This window comes from Archocentrus centrarchus, chromosome 24 (assembly GCF_007364275.1).
Source record: "Archocentrus centrarchus isolate MPI-CPG fArcCen1 chromosome 24, fArcCen1, whole genome shotgun sequence".
NCBI classification, from domain to species: Eukaryota; Metazoa; Chordata; class Actinopteri; order Cichliformes; family Cichlidae; genus Archocentrus; species Archocentrus centrarchus.
Genome location: NC_044369.1, coordinates 2,661,553 through 2,682,895, shown reverse-complemented (window position 1 = coordinate 2,682,895; position 21,343 = coordinate 2,661,553). Strand labels below are relative to the sequence as shown.

General features: G+C 40.9%; 1 protein-coding gene across 1 annotated transcript in view; it reads right to left on the bottom strand.

The window, feature by feature from the left end:
- myt1la (myelin transcription factor 1-like, a) overlaps positions 1-21,343 on the bottom strand; it is an 89,494-nt gene that overhangs the window by 44,626 nt on the left and 23,525 nt on the right. Inside the window, exons 5-6 of the mRNA XM_030721438.1 lie at positions 15,378-15,440; positions 1,226-1,707 (exon numbers count right to left, since the gene is read on the bottom strand). Coding sequence (XP_030577298.1) covers positions 1,226-1,707; positions 15,378-15,440 — 545 coding nt within the window. The remainder of the gene's footprint in view (positions 1-1,225; positions 1,708-15,377; positions 15,441-21,343) is intronic.

The following is a 21,343-nucleotide window of genomic DNA, read 5'->3' as shown; positions in this document are numbered from 1 at the left end:
ATGGCTCCTGAGTTTGGACCCGGGTTTTCTGAGTTTAGGACTTTGAATTCTTTTAATTTTTTATGATCAGTTTGGTTCTTTGTTTATTTATATTTTGATGTTTGTGTATTTTGAATTTTTATAATTATATATATATTTATATTATAAAATTATATATATATAATTTTATAATATAATTGTGTATAATTTTGAATTTTTATAATAACCAGTTTTGATATGGACTTAAAAAGATTCCCTTGAGTACAGTTCCTTCTTCCTGTGTCAGGTTCTCCATGTCTTGCTCCCCAGCTGTTCGAGTATATATACAGTCTATGAGGGAACAGCTGGGGAACACGTAGATTAGAGTCTCCCTCTGTTAGTTGTCAGATTTGTTCCCTGTTTGGTATTCCTGGATTTAAACCTGTGATCTTTTGTGGACTCCTTCAGCCTAATGAAGAAGTTAGTTTTTAGTTATCCTGTCTGTGAGTCCGGGCCCTTAATCCTGCACACATTTCCAACATGAAACTGTCAACAATTTGGGGGATTTCATCATGTAAAGTAGAAACGATTAAAAGATTCAGAGAATCTAGAGAAACTATCCTGTATGGAGGAAATTTTTGGGGGGGTGAATGGCTGTGACCTTCGGGCCCTTTGGCTGTATTAAAAACAGTCATTATTCTAAAGTGGGAACGAATTCTGAAAACCAGTCAGTGGCAACATTTCATTGATTGACGTCCAACAAATGCAAGTTGAAACTCGACCGTGCAAAGAAGATCCAGAAATGTGACATCTAACCTCTAAATGATGTTACACAGTATATCAGACAGGTAGGGTCATGCTTATTACAGGAACACAATAACACATGCTGCACATGCTGCATACTCGGCTCTGTAGGAAAGTGGTTAAGGTGCCAAACTAACCTGCATGCCGTCTGGACCTGTCACTAAACAGGAAACATTTGGCAGGTTGTGAAATGAAAACTACAACAAAAGAGGCCTCAAACTGATGCACAGCTGAGGTCTTCTATCAATTGTATCAATTATGAAAAGATTTTCTTTTAGAAGTGCAGCAGATGCAGACACGTGCAGACCCTTTTGGCCACATAGTTGCTGGAACCATGACAGGAGCACCAGATCCTACAGAGCGGTTTTCCAACTGCCTGAACTGAAGCGAAACGATCGCGCGGCTCGTTTTGCTCGATCTCTTCTCTCATCTGAGAAACAAAAGTAAGAAACCATGCACTCACCCTGCTGACGACGCTGCTCCTCCTCTTCTTCTTCCTCCTCCTCTTCCTCATCATCCTGTTCCTCCTCATCATCGCCATCTTCCTCCTCTTCCTCATCCATCCCATCCTCCTCTTCCTCCGCCTGCTCACCTTCCATTGCTGCATCTGTTCTCTCCACCTCTATCTCCTCTTCTTCCTCTTCCTCTTCTTCTCCCTGCTCCTCGTTGTCCTCTGAGAACTCGTCTTCCGCCTCGCCATCTTCTTCTTCTTCATCTCCTTCTCTCTCCCCTTCATCCTCCTCCTCGTCCTCTTCAACTACCTCCCCTTGCACCTTCCCTTCCTGCCCCACCTCCATGGCTTCGTTCCCATAGCTGCCATAGCCTGAAGCATCCTCCTCCTCCTCGCCCGGGCAGGAGGTGAGGAAGGGCCTCCTCTTGGCAGCCGGTTCCAGTGGTTGTTTTTCCAGAGCCTTCCTCTTCTTGGCCAGCGGGCAGCCGTAGATGCTGAGGTGGGACAGAGGGCAAACACATGATCTGTAGCCATCTTTGCTCTCCTATTTACTCTTTAATCCTTTGCTCTTTCACTGCAAACTGATTCAGAGGATAAATAAGTCTAAAAACAGCCAAATCTGACAAACACATTTGATCCTGCCGAGCCAGAACACATACCGGCACTTAGCCATACTCAGTTTGGCCGGACAGTGCGGTCGTATTTGGTTTTGGCCTTTCACAACTATGAAGCAGTTTATAGACAAAACACATAAATGAACATTAAACTTCCAGTTTTGAAATATGAATCCAAAGGAATCATACAGATTATACTGTAAAGGAAGGGGAGTGGCTGCAGGAGGCAGGTGTGTTAATTAGTTAACATTAAATGAAAACAGCATCATAAACTGTCATGTTTTTTGTTTACTTCCTCCCTTTTTTTTTGTAATCTCTGTTGGTCACAAACTCCTGTTAGTTCTCACTTCCTGCCTCTGTTGTTTTCCCCACCTTTGACTGCCTCATCAGTATCTCCCCGTTTGATCGCCACACCTGCTCCAAATTAGGCAGTCACACACCTGTGCGTGTACACACCACCTGTTTACCTCTTACAGTGATTCAACAGCAATTCCTGATGTTCTTTTTGTTCATGACTTTTGCACTTTGTCAGAATTGTTTATCTTATCTGAGCTTTTGACCACATTAATCAGGGTAAATTATTTAGTGAGCTACAGGAGTGCGGGGTCCCCTCATATGGAAAGGATCTTGCATTACTGGTATTCACATCAAACTGTGCAAGTCCAGTGGAGCAGGACTACATCTACACCCTCATTAGTAACCGGTGGGGTTTAAAAAGTGGAGACATTGTAGCCTGTTCTCTGTAATGCTCCTGCTTTTCACACTGAGCTGAGAAACTTTATGTATAAATTCAGGTCTTGATTAATTGAATCTGAAAATGTGGTTATGACAGCCTTAAATGTGTCTACTTTAAGCAACATGAGAAACTCCCCCAGCTTCTGCTGGAACAATTACGTACTTGTGTTCTAATTACTGATGAGTGCATGTTTTGTTTTGTTGTCCTTGTGTTGGTTTTTTGCTGCTTTAATGCTATAATGTGTTCAGTAAAGTTTCTTCTGTCTCATGTTTCCTGCATTTGGATCTTTCCTCTTCTGAACACTGAAATCTGAACACGTCTTTGCTCCTGCGAGATAACTAAATATGATATTTAGATATGACTGAATGAGTTCTTTGTGTTTTGGCCTTGAAGAGTTGCTGCCTATGGGAGCAGATACTGTACCTCCTTTATTCCCGCCTTCACTCCCTTGTAGGGAATGTGCTGGGACAAGATCCTGCCTCGCTTTTTTCCTGTGAATCTTGACCTCTTTACAGACAACTTATATATGCATAAAACTCAAAGAAAGTCATATAGTAGAATTTCACAAATGAATCTCTGATAGAGACCGCTTTTATGCAGCATGCATATGTTGGCACTGGATTCAGGAACAATTTGCAGCAATAAAACTAAAAACACTTTTAGATCAAAATGAGGCTTTGTGCAAACCAAAGAATCTAAAAAAATGCAGAAAAGTTTTAGTGTTTTATGATTGTTAGTAAGATAATCAGCAGCATGAGGAGGCTTTAGGCACATATGTTTCATGAGACTTGGCCGCTTTCTTGAGAGTCAGCTTCTTAAATATCACCTCTCATAAATACTAAAAATATATGAACATTTCTTTAACAAAAAGAGTTACAGGAAAAATGTTGGAAAAGTTTTAATAAAGGCTAAACTGAAGCATAAGCCCATATTTTAAAAAATGTATAAAAATCAACCAAACTCAAACTTGTGAAAACTGTAATAATTTATGTCTGCAGACATCTTTGAGCTTTAATTCCTGCAGATGAAATGTTCCATTCAGACTCCGAATTCTCCTCCAGGACTCATTGTCAGAGGAATATTTAGCCTTGGCCTGCTTGGATAAGTCTAGTCTACTCTCGTAGAATCCACAGAGATTTTGAGTTTTTAACGTGCAGCAAGTATTCAAACTGCATGTTGTCCTCGTGCGTGGGCTCAGAAAACAGTTGTGCGACGTTTGTGGAACCGAAGCACGAAACACGTTAAACATGACGCGTTTGAACAAAGCAAAGTTGGCATTCCTTACCCGAGTGAAAAGCTTTATACTGTACATCAAAGACCCATTCAAAGCATATATTAGTAAAAAATATATATTATTAAAGATATATTGTTACACTCCTGACCCAGCCTGCCCCGTGTGTCTCGATACAGTGACAGCCGGTCAGTTTCTCTTTAGCTCAAAACTGCAGAGAAGCCCGGAGTCTGATGTGTGAGGACATCGTGAGGGTCGTGAGTACAGATGGCTTCGAGTGCACGGGGTTCAAAGGTCAAAGAGCTGCGCTGTGTTCATGTGTTAAGAGACTGCAGTGGATTTCCACTCGCTCTCACTGAGGCCCAGAATCTGCTGCTAGGAAAAAAAACAAAGCTTATTCAAGCAGGGCCTCAATTACGCAAATCCCATAATAGTCATTAACTGTTGGGAAAATTCTGCTTTAATTGCTCCAAAACAGTGAGCACAATTATACACGGCTTTAATGTGGATTTTAGGAAATCAATTAGTCCATTTCCATATGAAAGAGCTTAATTTATGTTTGGAGGGCGAGGAGGAGGAGGTGGCGTCTTTCTGACAGAAGCCGCTGAGTGTTTGTTGCACAAACCTGCACAAAAGGCTTTATTTTTTATTTCTGTGGCTCAACAACAATGTAAGAAAGTGTCTGTCATGGTTAGTTTATATTACTGAACCAACGTCTAATGCATTACCAAATAAGAAACCATCAGATATCCCAGAAATTTTCCGCAAACACTTTGAAACTCACCTAAAGCCGGAGAGTGCAAGCAGCTCATTAAGACGGAGTTTCTTAACCTAGAAAGAACACGTCTGCAGTGTTCCTGTGATCTCGCTACGTTCTCCGAAGGGATGACTTGAAGCCCAGAATTTAGGTTTTGTTGCTACTGAAGCCAAAAAAATCCCAGCTTGAGAAATGAGGGATTGAGCGTGGGTGATGCAAACAAGCAGCAATGCTACAACAACCAAAATCTACCTCTCTTTAAGCATATTCTATAATAATAAATGTCACATATCATATAGTGACTTTAAATATATGTAATGATTATTATGTTCAGAGTATCCAAAGCTGTTCATCAAAAATATTTCCACAGAATTTCAGCACTTTCTCGATTACAAGACTTTCCGCTCAGAAAACGAGGGACTGACCGTACAGGTACAATCTGCACAGGTGTCCCCCTCAGGGTTAATTATTGGACATCAAGTTAACTATATGTACCGTTTTCAAGGGATTAAGAGACAGTCTGTGCAAATGCATGCATCCAAATGCATGAACAAATTATATAAAATATTTATTTCACTCTTAGATTTGAAGGTTTTGCTGTATTTTTAATGCATTCTGACAGATGTCATCCTTGTATATTGGCTCCAGGTTCAGCTCTTCCCGGGGGTCTGTGCACAGTGGGTTTTCTCCAGGTGCTCCAGTTTCCTCCCACAGTCAAATTACATGCATGTTAGGATGATAAAGTCTGTAAAACTAGAAAAAAATGCCACCGGTCGCAGCAGATGGCTCCTCCTCCCTGAGCCGGAGGTTTCTTCCTGTTAAAGGGGAGTTTTTCCTTCCCACAGTCTGCCAGTGAACTACACAAGAGATTTTAAATTAAATTAATTAAATTTTAAAGTGTTACTACATATACTTACATAATAATAATGATGTAATAATAATGATATTACAGATGTATTCTGCTTCCAGGTCTCTCAGGCCGTCCTCCCATCAACGTCTCTCAGTAATAAATTCTCCAAAGTGTCCAAACTTTCTCTGTGGTTGGCTCCACATCAAGTTCAGTCCAGCAAGTAAAAATATAAAATCAGGTCTCACCTGTTTTTACTGAGTTTATGTGAAGTCTGAGAGCCTCGAGGTTTTTGTCAGGTCTGCTGTCAGTGTTTCTTAATTTTCTTCACTTCACTTAATTACCTTTTTTTTGTTTGTTTGTTCTTTTTTGCTTTGTTCATTTTAATCTTATTTGACCGATAAAATCCATAAAATTACCTGTACAGTGTTGTCACGTCTATGCTCTATGTTTTTAAATACTCAGCTGGGAAGTATTTTGGGCCATTTCCTGCTAAAAATGCATTAATAAAAGTAACTTGACTACAATTATTCTACTTCTCCATTAGAAGTAGGTAGCTAATCTGGAGACCAAGCAACAAATCAGACATGCATGTCTTTTATGCTAAAAAGAAACATAGTGTACTGTAAGACTATAAGTCTAAACTTGCAGAAAATAGGCCTAAAATTTAAAAAGCACAGAGTTAAACTGTAAAAAGTGGCATCAATCTCCTGATTAAAGCACAAAATCCATAAATGGTTTAATGACACACATTTGTAGCTTGCAAAACTCTTAACACATTATAGTGTGTGTGTCTGTTACACTTCCTAAGTGAATGAAAAATGTGAGGCCAAGAGTCAGTCAGACAATTTTTGAAGAAATCAGCCTCATTAGCAGATAATGAGCTCATTTTATCACGAGCTGTCCATTAAAAACGGGTTTGTTTACTTCTTTGCTTTTCTGTCTCTTTTCATCAGGCGACATGAATGAAGACGTTTCAAACAGTCACACGTACAAACGCTGTTTTCTACAATATCAAATTGAGACAGAGTCCCGGTAGTTTTGAAGCATCCCATCAGTAGTATGCTTATTAGCATTAACACAACAGATGCACTCTGTCTCTGTTGGCACAGGTTTCTGATGCACTGACCTCAGACCAGTGTTCACAACCTTAACCCGATGCTCTCCAATCTGTGGTCTGTTTTTAGAAGCTGCCAAATCTCAAACTCAAACTCTGACAGCGGAAAAAAGGAAACAGGCAGCCTCTTCTGAGTCCCCCGCTGTACCTTCAGCCAATTCTGCTCTCAAAAGAGTCACAAAGGGGGAGAATCTGCAGAACTGGGTGTGCACCATCAGCCCACCCTCAAAAACACCATGAAGATGAGGTCTTTTTGTAAGTGTACATGGACATGAAGGGTCCAACTTTTTGTTACATTTAGGACAACTTTGAATTAATGTTTTCAAGAGCCGTCTGATCTAAATTTATTTTCAACAGTGCGAAGCTTCACCACATTATTTGAAACTTTGGCCATATTTAATAGAAGCATCCACCATTATTTTCTGTCATAAGCGTAACAGAAAATGGTGAAAAGGTACCCTTTAACCAACCTGTATCATTTAATATGTTAATTCTTGGCAGTAGTTTTAATGACTTGCAGGATCAGAAAAATGTAACAGTTATTTGACGCAGCTTAATTAAAGAAAAGCTCAAACTGCTCTATTTTTGTCTTTTTAAAATCAAAAAGGATTTGAAATCATCACTTGAACATATCTATATTTTCCAAACACCTAAAAAGCTTAAAGGCTAAAACAGGTTCTGTAATCACTGTGGGACCTAAAACTTTATCGAGGCCCAATGTAAAGTGAAAATAACAGAGGACCTAGGACTGATCCCTGAGGAATGCTGCAAGAAAGACTAGGCCTTAAACCAATCGCTGAAAAAAATATTAAAACATTCTGCTTAAAAAATGGTGTGTAGTAACTTAAACAGTATGTGAACAACAACAACCATCACCTCGAGCCACTTTGTATTGTAAACTGGAGACCTTGAAATACTGAAGAGAAACCCATATCTGTTAAAGGAGTAAGGATCTGGTTAGACACCATGTTTCTAAGGTTTGTAGGACTGAGTAAAATAACCTCCGTTTGATCTGAATTCAGAAGCAGGAAATTAGAGGTCATCCAGGCCTTAATGTCTTTCCTGCAGTTATGGATAGATAAAGCTGGGTATCATCTGCATAACAATGAAAATTTATGCAATGCCCTCTAGTAATACTGCCTAAGGGAAGCATGTATAATGTAAATAAAATTGGTCCTAGCACAGAACCCTGTGGAACTCCATAATTAACCTTAGTGTGTGAAGAAGACTCCCCATTTACATGAACAAATTGGAGTCTATGAGATAAATATGATTCAAACCACTGCAGTGCAGTACCTTTAATACCTATAGCAAGCTCTAATCTCTGTAATAAAATGTTATGGTCAACAGTATCAAAAGCTGCACTGAGGTCCAACAGGACAAGAACAGAGATGAGTCCACTGTCAGAGGCTGTGAGAAGATCATTTGTAACCTTCACTAATGCTGTTTCTGTACTGTGATGAATTCTGAAACCTGACTGAAACTCTTCAAATAAACCGTTTCTCTGCAGATGATCAGTTAGCTGTTTTACAACTACTCTTTCAAGAATCTTTGAGAGAAAAGGAAGGTTGGAGATTGGCCTATAATTAGCTAAGACAGCTGGGTCAGTGATGGCTTTTTAAATAGAGGTTTAATTACAACCACCTTAAAAGAGGATATAGATTATTATGCAGATGAATCTATGTTAAGTCTCAAAGAAATCACATAAATGTGCCTTATTATGTTGGTCGGATAATGTACATGATAAAATCTCTGCTTTAAGAAATAAAAGGCATCTTTTTTTAGTAACTATTTTAGCAACGTTGGATTTTTTAAAACTCAGATTTGAGCGCAGATGGAGAAAAAAAGAGAACAGTGATTAAAAGTTGCTCGTTCACTATAAACCACTGCAGTGAATATTCTCCCAGATGACACACACACAGGCAAACACGCTTCTCCTCAAATGATCCCTTCGTCTTTTACCTTATAGGCTGTCAGGCTGCCAACTTTTCCTCCCGTCTGTGCATGTGTGCAAGTGTGACCTCAGCCACCTTGCTGTCTCCCGCCAATTAAAATTCCAGTGGTAATTAAAACAGATCAGAAACGAGGGAACACTGCAGACAAGGGCGAGAGACTATGCATGGTAATTACGTGGAGGGAGAGAGAGAGAGAGAGAGAGGCTGGGTTTACACACCACACTTTCTCTTCTTACTAAACTGGTGCTGCAGTCTGACTTGATGCATTATGATTGAATACAGACTGTGGGCTGAATCATTTAATAATTTAGTGGTTATCTATATGAAGATCTGATCTCAGTGAGGTTTAGAATATCCAACATCAGATATTCTTTTATTTTTAATAAAGAATGCACTGCAACACCAGATTCTACACAGAGCCGCATGATAGGTTATCCATTATTGTGCCTAAGTGGACACCTGGGATCTGTTATTGTCTTTGTGTGGACAGCCCTTATTGCTTCTGTGACACAGGCTGCAGTCCATTTTTGTGGCTATGAGGGGAACTGGAGTTGCCTAACAAAGACACTCACTTATTTGTAATTATTTTTATGAGGATGTCTGTAGATTATCTCCGTCTATATGAGAACACCTGTCTGGACACCTGCACGACCACAATCATCCCTGTGATGGTTCCTGGAATCCATTGTTCTCTCTAAAGAGGCACTTTAGAGGGCGTTATTCTTCTGTACGGAAAGGACAACACCTGCAATCCTTCACTGGTCCTCTTTAGACCTGAGATTCCTTTTTGTCTCCATAATGACTTTTTAATGGCCAGCAGGGGGCGACTTACAAAAGAAGCAAAATTGTACAGAAACAGAAAGAAAAATTTGATATTTTGATTAGCGATGTGCGTGATTACTCGACTAGATGACTAGTCGTTGCTATTGTTACTAGTCGGTCGGTTAGCCTAGTTATTAAGGTTTTAATAATAAGGAAACACCCTTCCTTCCCTGTGTTTCCGGTTTGTACAAAGAAGCGAGAAAACTAGCGGGATGAATGTGTTCGCGCATGAAAAACAGAGAGTAGGACCCAGGAGGGGAAAAAAAGTGCCAGCATTTTATGTTTCTGTCGTCCGACACCTCATGTAAAGCACCGGGACACGACCGAAAGGTAATTAACACACGCAATGCACCTGCACAGGTATAAACGCTGCAACAACATCGGCCACTCACATCGTAGCAGCTGAAGTCTGAATCAGGGGAAAGCTGGAGGAGGAGGCCGGAGGAGAGGGAGGTCTGGGCTCCACTGATGCCGCCCCGGATAGGAGGAAGAAAACGGATGGATGCGTGTTTGTATTGATGTGTGTCACGAATGTAGAACGAGCATCGTTCATAATGCGCGGCACACTTTTAAGTCGCAATTTATTCGTTTTTCGGATGTTATTTTCTCATATTCAGTGATCCGTGAACGTCGTTTGCAGTAACGCGTTTTCATATTTTTATATCAATTGATTTTATGTTTTTATTCGTTGTTCGGAGTGTAACGTGCGGTGTTCATATTGCGCGATGATCGGTGCCGTACAGTTAAAGTCCGATTCATCCTAGAAGAACGCGATAAAAAAGGTTTCAAATGCCTTTGTTTAGACAGCTTTTGACATTGTTCATTAAACAGGGATAAAATTTTATTTGATATCTGAGTGTTTCTTAGTTTTAGACTAGTCGGTTAGTCGAATTTTTTTTTCTTGTTTAGTCAACTATAAAATTAGTCGCAAGGAACATCCCTAATTTTGATCTTAATGATATATTTCAGTAAACACTTCCCTGATAAGTTTATGGACTAAATCAGTTTAATATCTTAAATTCCTCATGTTGTTCTTTTTTTTTTTAACTTTTTTCCATTTATAGTCAAACAGACGTTAGATCGGGGAACACTTTAGGATTTGACTCCCTTGGCAAGAGGCCAATTATTGTCCATTTTTTTCAAAATAGACTTTTTTCAAGTGTCCTTAACGGTAAATACAAGTCGACCACTGTGACTGCCCCGAGGTCTGAAGATTAAAAAATCATTTCTATTATGAGATTTTGAAGGTATGAACACCGAACACTTAAAACTCAAATCCAACAAAGTGATGCAGGCACACAGTCTAAAAATGGATTTATGTATTTCCACAAAATCAAAATAAATTCATCAGTAAATATCAGGTGCGGCCCACAGAACTTAGTTCCCAAACGTGCTGAAACGTGGGCCGAGGAAGAAACCAGCTCTGACAACAAGTGTTGGTAGAAAACAGGTAAGAGTCAAATATTTGTTCAACAAGGACACCTGCAAGTGATTTACTGTCTCTACATGAACACCTGTCTGTCTCGGGTCCATGCTGGCTCACCAGAGTAACAAAGAGAATCCATTTGTAGTCAGTTTAACCCACAGCCAGGCTGGTTTCACAGTAACTGCTGTCTGAGCCCAAAGCACCAGCGTTACCTGCAGTTTAACGTGCGATACCTCAGGTATATATTAACACCTGTCAGCAGAATCAGAACTGATTATATTCTGTGACTCTGGTTCATTTATTATTAACCACTTAGGTGAGACTTACATTTACACATTTTACCCGTTACTGGTTATAGGCTAAATTGTTTATTTCAAATCAGCTTTCAATTTGTATTACTTGTGTTAATGCATCAGCAGCAGTGTGATAATTATATCTAGGCATGTGTGGCTTCGTGGGATTATTGCCCCCAGCTCTGGTGCCAGAGGTGGCAGAGGAGATCTATAAGAGACTGGGTGGTGACAGTGATACAAGGAGTTGGTGGGGGGAGGTGATGTGGGCGACACAGTGTTCACATAGTATACTAGCAGTTGCCATGGGAGACAGGCTGCATCCCTCCTGGTCCTCATACTGCAGCATCCGCACAGTGCTGTCGCCATGGTGACATCCTCCAGAGAGAGAGAGAAAGGTAGGGGAGGGAGGAAGAATCAGAAGCAGGGAGAAAGGGAGAGAGACAGTGACTCTGAACCTGACTGTCTCCTCCCCAAACTCATTCAGTACCACTGAAACTGTGTCTCTGCCTCGAGGAGTTATTGATCCCAGCAGAACAATAGGAAGAAATAAGGGGAGAAACTGTGAATGGATCCTCAAAGCAGGAGGTTAGGTTTGGGGAATAAGACGAGACAAAGGGATAAAGCTTATTGCCGACAAATCCCATGTAAACATCCCAAATTTCCCACACGGGACTCAAACTGCATGCAAACAGCACACTAATGTAATACAGGGTGGCATGTAGTCATCTATAAAGTGTTCTACAGGCACACAAACATGCACACAACGGGGTTTCTCACACACACACACACACACACACACACACACACACACACACACACACACACACACACACACACACACACACACACACACACACACACTGTGCTTGGGCAGGTTGTTTACCTGCAGTGTGAGCCACCAAAGTAAACTTTGAAATGTATTTGTTTGCGGTTTTTTCATCCTGCTTAGACACTGAAATGATTGAGTCGACAACACCATCGTACTTATTTTGATAGTTCACTCCAACAGGAAGGCCGGTCAGTTTGCGGTCCTCAACGTCATTCGGATGTCACGAGTCTCAAATCCCATTTTTCATCCGCAATCTTGATGTGCAGCTGCCAACAGCAGTCCTCGTTCTGCTCGCCACTCAAACCAAAACCTGAAGCAGGTGGAGAGCTGATGCTGCTGCTCTGCAGCTCACCAAAGCTGCAGAGCAGAGCGAGGACTGCGAGCAGCGTGCTGCTTACTGCTTACTATTGCTCTCTTATTTATTTACAATATTATTTATTGATTTTAATTAATAAAAGGTGGGTGCTTCTCTTAATGCTTCTGCCAAAAAAAAAAAAAAATTCAATCTAATTTTCTTGAAAAATTTAATACTGTAAAGTGTAGATGGCCATATCCTTTGGGTATGAAAAGTGAAGACAATATAAAAGTGCCACAAGCTGCAATTATTCCAGTGGCCAACAGGGGGTGACACCTCTGATTCCAAATAAAAGTCACTGCTTCACTTAATATATTATGATGACAGTGAGTATATGGTCTCATCAGCTAATTGAAAGTCTGATTTAATACAACAGGATGTTTATTTTGTAAATTATGACAACGCAGTCTGTGTTCACAAAACGAGGACTGCAGTCTATGTCGCGGACTCGGATCGTTACAAAAAAAGAGGGTGGGGCTTATTAAAAGGTGTTCAATTACATAGAGAAACAATGATGAAATAAAATGATTATTTTCCCTTTATGGGCCCAAGTTATAGATACAGAAATGAACAAAGTCACTGAACTACTTGAATCACCGTACAACTACAAACAGAGCTGCACAACAAGCAACAGCAAAATGTAGTTAAGCTAATAGCTTAATTGCGTATGCGTCACCACTCAACACTGCATACTGGAGTAACTGTAACACCAGAGCAACAATATAACTACATAAACCCCCTCCTTGTTGTCCTACAAACATTAAATCTCATATTTTAAAAACAGAGCATATAGGAAGGCGTGACTTTCCTATTAGGACTCCTTTTTTTTCCCCTCTTCTCAGCGTTTGACTCCTTGTATGCCCGACGCTGAAATTCCCGAGCTTCCTCGGTGCCCTTCGCTGCACCGTCGGTCTGCCCTGCCAGCGGTTCACCATCATGCCCTTCTCATTATCTCTTTGTTTCCACAGGCTTTAAAGAAACGCTGTCCTTAGCTGTGTACCCTCTGCATGCCGCCCTCCCCCACACACACACACACACACACACACACACACACCACCTACACTCAAAAAAATACTGTGGATGTACTCCAAAATAACCATAAAATATCTCAACAAGTGCTTGGATTTCATAATAAATGTTTAAATCCTTTTTTTTTTCTCTTTTTGTACGTTCTCATATTCAGATTTCAAATAGATTTTCTTTGAAGGAAAACCTCTGTGATCCATGTCTGCTTCACTGGAGATGCAGCAGACTTGCTTTGATATATATTTCACCTGGTTTTTATAATTTATATGTCTTCTACCAGGATTTGTGCAAAAAAAAAAAAAAAAAAGTGGTTTTTCGCTGTTTCACTTCTGTGCAAGAAAAAAAAATGTTTTTAATGCAGTTTTATTTTAGAGCTCCTCTAATTTTGTTGGTAATTCGCCGTTTCCAGAGGTGATAGAGATCTGAGTGCCCGAGCGATGTGACCCGAGGACTTCACAGCTCCACACTCCACCAGATTGCTTTTTTTTTTTTCTCTCTGCAGCCTCGTGACAGAGGGATGAATTTGCTGAGATGAAGGCTGCGACCTGCCGATCGAGGAGGTCTGAAACCGTGACATGAGCCCATTTAATGTTGGTAGGATTCGTTTTCTCAGCTGCTGAGTGAGACGTTTGAAGCCTGCGAGCCACCACCACCAGAAGTCTGCAACTTTTTTATTTCTTTTTGACTTTACTTTTCATTTTGTCTGTTTATGTCTTGTTTTGTGATATGGCCTTTTATTAAAACAAGTAGAACAGCGATGCTCTCGCAGCATTTTATGACTAATTGTGCTGCTGCGGTGACGCATTGGCACAGAAATATTTGGGGCAAAGTTTGACTGGTGATCCAATACATGTCATTTTTATTCCTGAGTGACCACTGAAATTAAAATTATGGCTCTCTCCTACTTCATTTACAGTCTTGGTTAAAAAAATAAAAGTATACCTTCTTCACTATTAAGGTTTTACATATGAGGACATAATCTCATCCTTACCAGGTTTTAAAATGAGGTAAATACGACCTGAGATGAACCAATGCCCATGAAATATTACACTGTTATTGTAAAAATGAAGCTAAAATGCAGAAAAGTGTGTGAAAAACTAAGTACACACTCGACTCAGTAGCTTGTGGAACCACCTTTAGCAGCAATAACTTGAAGTAACCATTTTCTATATAACTTTACATCAGTAATTTGGGTCCACTCTTTGTTACAGTGTTGCTACTTTTCAGTAGCATCCTTGTAGGATGCTGAAGGGGAATATCACAAAATAATCTGGATCCAGGCACTCAGCTCATGCACGCTATGGAATGAACAAAATCAACAGTTTTGTTTTTACTGTCTGTCTATCAAACAGCATAAAAATGAATCCACACTTGGATCATGAGTTTTATGTGGACTGCAAATATCTGAACTTCTCAGTTTGCTGTACTGGAAACATCAACAAACATAAGCAGGAATCAGTCAAAAAAAATGTTCTCCTCAGTCTCTGAGCGGCTGCTAAAGTGTTTTTAATTTCTCAGTAAACTAAATTAATTTTTAAATGTATTAATGCTCCTGTTGATGACTCAGTAGTAAGTCTCCTCTCTCAGCTACATGAATGACCTTGTAAACCATTAAACCCAGTATGTAGTTTACGATTCCCAGCTGAGGTGTTTTATGTGTCTCAGCGGTGTTCGAGGCTCTGAAACAGAGGATTTCAGCAGGTGGTGTCCAAAACAGCTTTCTTAAAATGGACTTTAGATTTTATTTGAGTATTTCCCTGACTGTATTTATCTTTTCCCCTTTATTTCAGTTCATATCCCTCTCTAAATTGTCTTTTAGCGTACAGTGCTTGAACTGGTTTTATCTTTTTATCTCGTTTTTTTGAACTACTCCATTTTAAAGCACCTTGTTACAGATTTAGTTTTAATTTGCTGTCCAGTGTGAAGCGCTTCCTAAGTGCTGAAGTAAAGGTGATTATTTTTACTGAGCTCCACTAGTGTGGGTATGACTGAGCCAATAACGTGTGCTCATCAGAAGAATATCTACAGCCCGTATTTGAGAGCATCCTCAGCTTCACAGACTTCTGCAGAAGCAGCTCCGTATCAAAGACACTGACGCAGCACCTAAAACGACCGAGTCATTTAGACTGTGCAAAAATATGTGGAGCATCTCGTACCTGCGGTGTCTGGCGTACTTCCCGCTGACATGACCGCTGCCATCACAGCCAGGGGTGGGACAGCTGAGGAGGAAACACACACCGTCAGACCCAACCAAGCTGCACATCAACTGTCTTTCAGTAAGTCTGGATTTGATTTATTTTCTGTACCACACACAGACTCAATCCAGCACACAAGAGAAAATAATCTGAGTTCAGTTATTCGTCATTAGAGTCTTTGAATTATAATGTTTTCTTCAGTCATCGCTGCAGGCGTGTACTTTATTTATTACGTTCTGATGACTGCAAAACAGTCTCCCTTTAGCCCATATTTACAACATGTGACCTGTGCAGTGGTGCGTACAAGACAGCTGCCGAGCTCGAGGCTCATTTGAAATTTGATCAAACTTTTAAGTACGTTTTTCTTTGTAAGCTGCACTTTCCATCAGAGCAGCTAGTCAAATAACTGTGCTGGTTCCCAGCCCTGAACCTCTCAGTCTGCTCTCAGGTGATTTTTCCAGCTGCAGAGCAGGAGTGGCTGGAACTGCACATGAATGCATGAAAAACTGAGGGAATGGCTGTAGAGTCCAGGTCACCTGGTTGGGCAGGTGAGTGCACTTACCTGTGAGAATCCATCAGCGTCTCCATTTTTTTGGTGTTTGCAGAAATATTCTGTCAGTTTATTATAATCCTGTTATAGAGTCTATCTCAAGTCATGTCGTTTTTTGTTTAGTTTTAATCTATTTTTAATTTAGTTAAAGAATAACTCACATTGTTTAGCATGCTTGTTTTATAATGTTGGCACATACAGCTTTAAAAAAGTCAAACTAGGGCAACATTTTATAATAAGGTCTTTGCTTTAAGTGTTAATCGGTTATAGGGGCTTATAAGTCTGTAATAACATGTTTACTAAGGTTTAATTGTGTGTTATGTACCATAATTAATGTTGATTTTAAAATATACACATTAATAGTCAACTATGACTTTAATATCAGTTAATTGTGCTTTCTGCAGATACTCTAAAGTGATAACAATGGCTCATTAAGATTAATAAGTTAAATATTTGACTTTTAGTTAACTACACTTTTTTTGCAGCTACTAGAGCTAAAGCAAGAACATAGCTTGATAAAGGTGAATATATAGTCAGATTAATGCATGATTGCATGTTCATGAGACTCTTATAAGGCCTATAAGCATCTTATTACCTGTTAATACTCATTACGAGGGGCTTAATACCAAATGGTAACTCCTGTGGTCTCCAGTGGCCACCAGATTTGTTCAGTTTAACATGATTTGGCTTTGTGTTTGTCCCAAGTCAGGATGGCCCCGTGGAAAAGTGGAAATTATTTTGACTATTATGTGAGTTTGAGCGGCAATATCTCGTTTCCCACATGTTGGGGCTCCAGTTTTAAAAAGTAAAGACAGTAGCTGTGAAGAAAGTGCTAAACTCAGCCGGGGAAAACAGGACTCACCACGAAGTCACAATTTAAATAGACTTTAAGGAATTTAATGGAAACTAGTACAAAGAAAAGAAAAAAATGTGTGAAGTTGGTGGAATTTCACCTCTCAGCATTTTTTAACATCTCACATCCGTCCACATTTAGTTTGTTGGTCTATCTGTGATTATAATGGTTTCTTTCACCATTAGACTCCATTGTAGTTTCTTTGAATTCAAGGTGATTAATGGGACTGTCTGCTTTTCAGTGGATTACTCCTCCAGTCGGCAATCAGACAGACGGCAGCACTTCAGCTTAGCCTCCTCATTCATGTCAAATCTGCAGAGGCACCAACACAAAAGGCTTCAGCCAAAAATGCAAGGATACCTTTTTTTTTTTCCCAATATGATGACCTTTTTTCAGCAAAACATGCAGTGTTGGCCAATCAAACAGAAGCAATCATACATCCATCCGTTCACTTCCGCACATCCTGTTAAGGGTTGCGGGGGGGCTGGAGCCTATCCCAGCTGTCATAGGGCGAGAGGCAGGGTACACCCTGAACAGGTCGCCAGCCTGTTGCAGGGCCAACACAGAGGGACAGACGACCTTTCACACTCACATTCTATGGGCAATTTAGATTAGCCAATTAACCTAACCATGTCTTTGGAATGTGGGAGGAAACCGGAGTACCCGGAGGAAACCCACGCAAGCATGAGGAGAACATGCAAACTCCACACAGAGAGAGGGAGGCTTGGGCCAAGGTGGAATCGAACCCAGGCCTTCCAGATGGTATTCTAACTGTGAGGCAGCAGTGCTAACCACTGCGCCACCGTGCTGCCCGCAATCACACATAAAAAACCTTTTACCTTTTCTGCACTCATACATAAAAGCATAATTCACTTACTAGGCCCCCCACAAACACTGGCCGAAATGCTGTTGACCAATGAGAGCTCGAGTTTTACATCCCGCTCATCAGAGGTCACAACGAAAGATTTGGAAACCGAAATCTCGGCAGAGGATTGGAAATCAGTTATTTATCTGAGAGTCCGTCAGAACAGTTGTCTGATCCGTGCAGTTTGTTTTATTTTGTATTAATTTTTTTTTTTTGATTGGTTGCTTTTTCCTTCATTTCTGGAGCGAATGTTTTGTTTTTAGAACGCAGATTTCTGTGTTTTTAATGTGCACGACAGATTGTTGTTCAGTTTCTTTGTTTCCTTCAATTATAACTGTGATTTATGTAACAGACAGGAATCCATAACAGGTCTACTTTGAACATTTACTGTATAATGTCATGCTCAGGCACCCACGGCACTGAAGTGCCGCAGACTCAGAATTTCCAGCAGAATTTCCATCCATCCATCCATCCGTCCATCCATCCATCCCTCCCTCTAAACCAGTTCAGGGTTCAGTCTCCAGGGAGGCTGGAGAGTCAACACAGAGAGACAGACAACCATTTACACTCATATTCACACCTACAGCCAATTTAGAACCACTAATTAACCTAACGTGTGTGCACGTCTTTGGACTGTTGGAGGAAGCTGGAGTATGTGGAGAGAACCCACACAGGCACAGGGGGAACATGCAAACTCCAGGCAGCTGCCCGGCGGATTCGGACCCTCTTGCTGTGAGGCAGCAGCTGCACCACTCCTCCCACAGAAAGCAAAAAAAAAAGTGCTCTATATAAATTTAGCTATTAACCTTTATCCCCATCATCTTCTTCCAATCGTTGAACCGCTTCCAGTGTGGCTGCTGTTTGTCTGATTGCTTCATGGAGGTCCCACTTAGACTGCTTGCATGTGTGCATCTGCGACTTCAGCATGGACCTCAAACACGAGCAGACAGCCACCATCAACATTTGACCTGATTTTCACGTCGAGGATCATTCCTGCCGACGAGAGCCGGGTCTCTTCTCCGGTTAATCCTTTCAGTTGAAGAGTTTCAAATGTCCGAGCCTGAAGGTGACGCAGGTCAGAAACACAATCTGAAGGATTTTATATTTCAAGGATTGTGCAGTAAATTTTGCAAGATTTGGCTCTGCACAACACTGTCGTCTTTGCCAAAATGCACTTCAAATTAAAGGGTCGTTTTAACGCACTGGAGAAGTTCCAGCAAACATCACAGAAGCACTGTGTTCGGGTCAGAAACCAGCCGATGTTGGAGACATCTACAGTTATTAGTCATGCTGGAAGTGAAGCTGAGCGCCAAAAGGAGACAACCTTTTTGTTTGTCTTGTTATTACATAAAAAAATAAATAAAACAAGCAAGCATGCTTTGTATGTGCATCTCTGCTTGTTCCCTTTATGATTATCAGTCCTGTCTTACAGCATCATAAAGCATTGTGAAGTGCTGGCTGTTGGACAAAAGCTTCAAACATTAAATCTGTGATCCAACCTCGAGTTCTTGGATTATGTTTTGTCTCACTCGTCCAACACGGCTGTTTGTATCTTCTTTCTTTTTTCTCAGCATTTGCTTTGCTTAATTAAGACAGATGTGGAAAATTTTCTTCTGTCAGCGGCAGACTGAACTGTTTTTTTTATTTTTGGATCACGGCTGTAGATTTCTCCTGAGCTCTGAGTCACGTTTTCAGGCCTCTTTGCAGTGAAGGCACGCAGACCGTGCAGCCAAATCACGCTGCCTGCCTTCAGGGACTCCACACCCTGCCCGACCTCTGACCCCACACAGCAGAGCTCCGCCCACCCTTCCACCCACCCGACATCACCTGATCTATATGGCTTGCAACCTCGGGCTAAAATGAGAGCTGCTCGAAAATAGAGGTGAGGCTCACGAGCGCACGGAGGCAGAGGAGGTGGAGAACAGAGGGGAGGAGGTTAAAGAGGAGGAAGAAGGGTAGGATTGCAGGTAGGTAAATGAGAGGAATTGGAACGAGGAGTGGAAGGAAAACAGAGGGACAGCGAGCTTTGGAAGTAGGAAGACAAAGAGGAGAGTGACGGGGAGATGGGGACGAAGGAAAAACGATAAACGGAGGAGGAAGAACAAGAGAAAGAGGAGGAGAAGGAGATGGTTTATTTTCAAGGTGAGGCAGCTCATCAACCAGTGTGGGAGCTGAGACTGATAGCACTGTGTTATTGATCCCAGCACAGCTGTGTGTGTCTGCATGCGTGTGTGTGTGTGCAATAAAACTTTTTTACAGTGCATCAGCACATCCTTAACCTTAACAAACACGAGCGTCTCATTGAGCCTTATAACTGTCTTTTTCTTTAAAATTACAAAATGATTTTTTTCTCTTTTGCGGTGAGATATTTCCACTTGTTTCCACAGCAACTGAATATGTCAGTATTATTTTCCCAATCACAGAGCAAAGATCAGTCCTACTGATGATGGCGCCGTGGCACGTCACCAATAAGACGGGACAACTAAAACGGTTTCGAGTGCCTCTCATCTGAAGAGCGTTTTTTTTAGATTCATTGTGAGATTAACTAAACCTCCCTGAGCTAAAGCAGCGACATTGTTCGTGGGTCATGTGACGTTTCTTTAAAGTTGCACCCTTTGAGCTCTAATTATTGCACTATTTATATGTATGTGTGCAATTATTCAGACTGATTTAAGTTATTTGATGATGATGATGAAAATGATTCATTTCCAACAGAAGGGTTGCTTTCATAAAAGAATCCCTTTCATAAGTCTTGATTACAATTCCAATCATCTATCAATATGTCACAAATCAATTGATACTAAACACATAAAAATGTTCACTGAATCTTGCAGTAGAATATTAATTAAAGGGGACTTTTAATGCTCATTTCCAGCTTCATAGCTTTTCTCTTGGACTCTGGCTTTGCATGATTCCTATTTCGAATCTATTTCTTTATCTTGTGGTCCTTTTTGCACCCTGTCAGTTCATCCTCTGAAACTGAAGCTCCCCTCCACTTTCTTCTGTTTGGCTGCCCCTTGCAAACAAAAAGAGTGCGTGGAGCTTCAGATGCTAAGATGAGCATACTGGCGACATCATCATGATCTCAGAAAAGTGACTGTGAAACTGAGTGTTTGAGCAGTCTGAGTCTTATCGATATCTTCCCTCATTATTTGAAATCTCTGACATGTATAATAGGAGCACCACCATAGTAACAATGTGTGTGTATATAACATAAAATAAGGCAAAGCATAATCCACTATATGGACAAAAGCACTGGGCCACCTGCACATTAGACCTCAAAGAGCTGCTCTCCTATAGGAATGCATGCCACGAAGCTCCCGGCACACAGTTTTGTGCTGATGTTAATGCCACAGGAAGTTTGGAGCTGTGCAGCTAAAGAGTCAGCAGGAGCGCTGGCGACTTTTACGCACTTTGAGCACTCGGTAAACCCGCTCTGTTGCAACAGTTGCATCCTGTTACAGTAGCACGCTCAAATTCATTGAGCTCTTCAGAACGACAAGAAATGTTCAGAAATGTTCGTGGATGTCCGGTTTTGGCCGCTTGCACGTGGAGTTTCACTGCAGACCTCAAACTGACCCAATTTTCCATAAACAGGCGTGCAATCAGCAGCATCTTTGTACCATCTTTGTGTACCATAATTTCCTTGGACTTCATTC